General features: G+C 50.5%; 1 protein-coding gene across 1 annotated transcript in view; it reads left to right on the top strand.

Moving 5' to 3' along the window:
• PHYHD1 (phytanoyl-CoA dioxygenase domain containing 1) overlaps positions 1–2110 on the top strand; it is a 10975-nt gene that overhangs the window by 2932 nt on the left and 5933 nt on the right. Inside the window, exons 4-5 of the mRNA XM_011931447.1 lie at positions 1412–1467; positions 1547–1609. Coding sequence (XP_011786837.1) covers positions 1412–1467; positions 1547–1609 — 119 coding nt within the window. The remainder of the gene's footprint in view (positions 1–1411; positions 1468–1546; positions 1610–2110) is intronic.

The following is a 2110-nucleotide window of genomic DNA, read 5'->3' as shown; positions in this document are numbered from 1 at the left end:
AAAAAAAAAAAAAAAAGAAAGCCTATAGTAAGTTAGTGGTCAGGTGAATGGCATTTGTGGCTGCAGGCTCCCCTCTGGTCTAATCATGACACTGCTGCCACAGCACTGGGGATAGGGGGTCACCTGATTCCCCCCAACAGATGGGCATGTGTAGGCTGAAACTTCCACTCTCTACTGCCTGGCCTGGGGGAGCTCCTGGGTCCAGTGCTCCCTGGAGCCACCCTAAGGGGCATCTGACCTGCTGACAGGGTCCCTATTCTGACACCCCAAAGTCAATTAAGAAAATCCTCATATTTTTTCTTTAGGATCGTACATTATAATTTGTGTTGTAGACTGCTTATTTATTTTGTAAAATAAAATTGAGATGAGGTCTCATTATGTTACCTAGGCTGGTCTTCAACTACTGGGCTCAAGTGATCCTCCTGCCTTGGCCTCCCAAAATGCTGGGATTATAGGCATAAGCTACTGCACTTGGCCTGGAAAGCTTATTGTTAAACCTGAAGTTATATCATGGTAGGCTTGTAGACAAGTTGTGGTAAAATACATGTAAGATTTACCATACCATGATAACCGCTTTAAAGTACGTAACTCGGTCGAGCATGGTGGCTCACGTCTGTAATCCCAGCACTTTGGGAGGCCAAGGCAGGTGGATCACAAGGTCAGGAGTTTGAGACCAGCCTGGCCAATATGGTGAAACCCCATCTCTATTAAAAATACAATAATTAGCTGGGTATGGTGGCGGACGCCTGTAGTCCCAGCTGCTCAGGAGGCAGAGGCAGGAGAATTGCTTGAATCCAGGAGGTGAGGGTTGCAGTGAGCTGAGATTGTACCACTGCATTCCAACCTGGGTGACAGAGCGAGACTCTATCTCAAAAAAAAAAAAAACAGTACGTGGCTCAGTGGCATTAAATGTATTCAATCTTCTGTTTATGACAATGAGGGACTATCCCATGCCAGGCCCTGGGCTGTCCCTGCACATTCATTAGCCCATCGAGTCCCACAGCAGCCCTGCCTCCCAGGTGCTTCTAATCCTCTTTTGACAAAAGAGGAAACTGAGGCTCACAGGAGAGAAATGGTTACCCGAGGTCACACAGAGCAAATGGTGGCACCAAGATTGCTTCACATGATTGGCGCCAAGGAGCCCTTAGCCATCTGTGCGGGGTGGGGATTCGGGGCTGGACTGAGCTTCCCAGATGGCCAGAAGGTCAAGAATAAGGGCATGGGTGGCATAGGGCCTGGGTGGGGGGAAGGCTCCCGTGGAGCCCATTACTCGGTTGTAAACAGGAAGAAGGGTTAATGCATACAAAATAGATGAGAACGTCAAAGTGAGCCTGAGTGTGGGTGCCCAGAGCTGGGTGTGGAGGGACACATGGGCCTGAGATGGCGCTGACAGCCACCTTCTGTCCCGCAGCTCTGCACGCCCACGACCCTGTCTTCAAGAGCATCACGCACTCCCCCAAGGTGCAGGTGAGCAGAGGTGGGGGTGAGGGCCAGGAGGCTGGGCCATGTGTGGCAGGCTGGCAGCATGACCTTTGCCCCCCTCCAGACCTTGGCCAGAAGTCTGGGCCTCCAGATGCCCGTGGTGGTGCAGAGCATGTACATCTTTAAGGTGAGCTCCTTGTCCTGGCCTCAGTTTACCGTCTGTAAAATGGGCAGACTGCTCATACCAAGCCCTTCCGTACAATGGGCCAAAAGTTGCTGGAATTATTATGTTGGTGGGAGAACATGGAAAATCGGTCTCCTCTGGCTAAAGCACCTGGAACTTAGTTGATGCTGTTAAAATTTGGTGGTAGGGGCTGGGCGTGGTGGCTCATGCCTGTAATCCCAGCACTTTGGGAGGCTGAAGGGGGCAGATCACTTGAAGTCAGGAGTTCGAGATTAGCCTGGCCAACATGGAGAGACCTCATCTCTACTAAAAATACAAAAATTAGCCAGGCATGGTGGCACATATCTGTAGTCCCAGCTACTCGGGAGGCTGAGGTAGGAGAATTGCTTGAACCCAGGAGGTGGAGGTTATAGTGAGTGGAGACCACGCCAGTGCACTCCAGCCTGGGTGACAGAGCAAGGTTATCTCAAAAAAAAAAAAAAAAAAAAATTTGGTGGTAGGAGG

This window comes from Colobus angolensis, unplaced genomic scaffold (assembly GCF_000951035.1).
Source record: "Colobus angolensis palliatus isolate OR3802 unplaced genomic scaffold, Cang.pa_1.0 Scaffold9, whole genome shotgun sequence".
In the NCBI taxonomy this organism is placed as follows: Eukaryota; Metazoa; Chordata; class Mammalia; order Primates; family Cercopithecidae; genus Colobus; species Colobus angolensis.
This window is presented reverse-complemented; position numbering and strand designations above follow the sequence as displayed.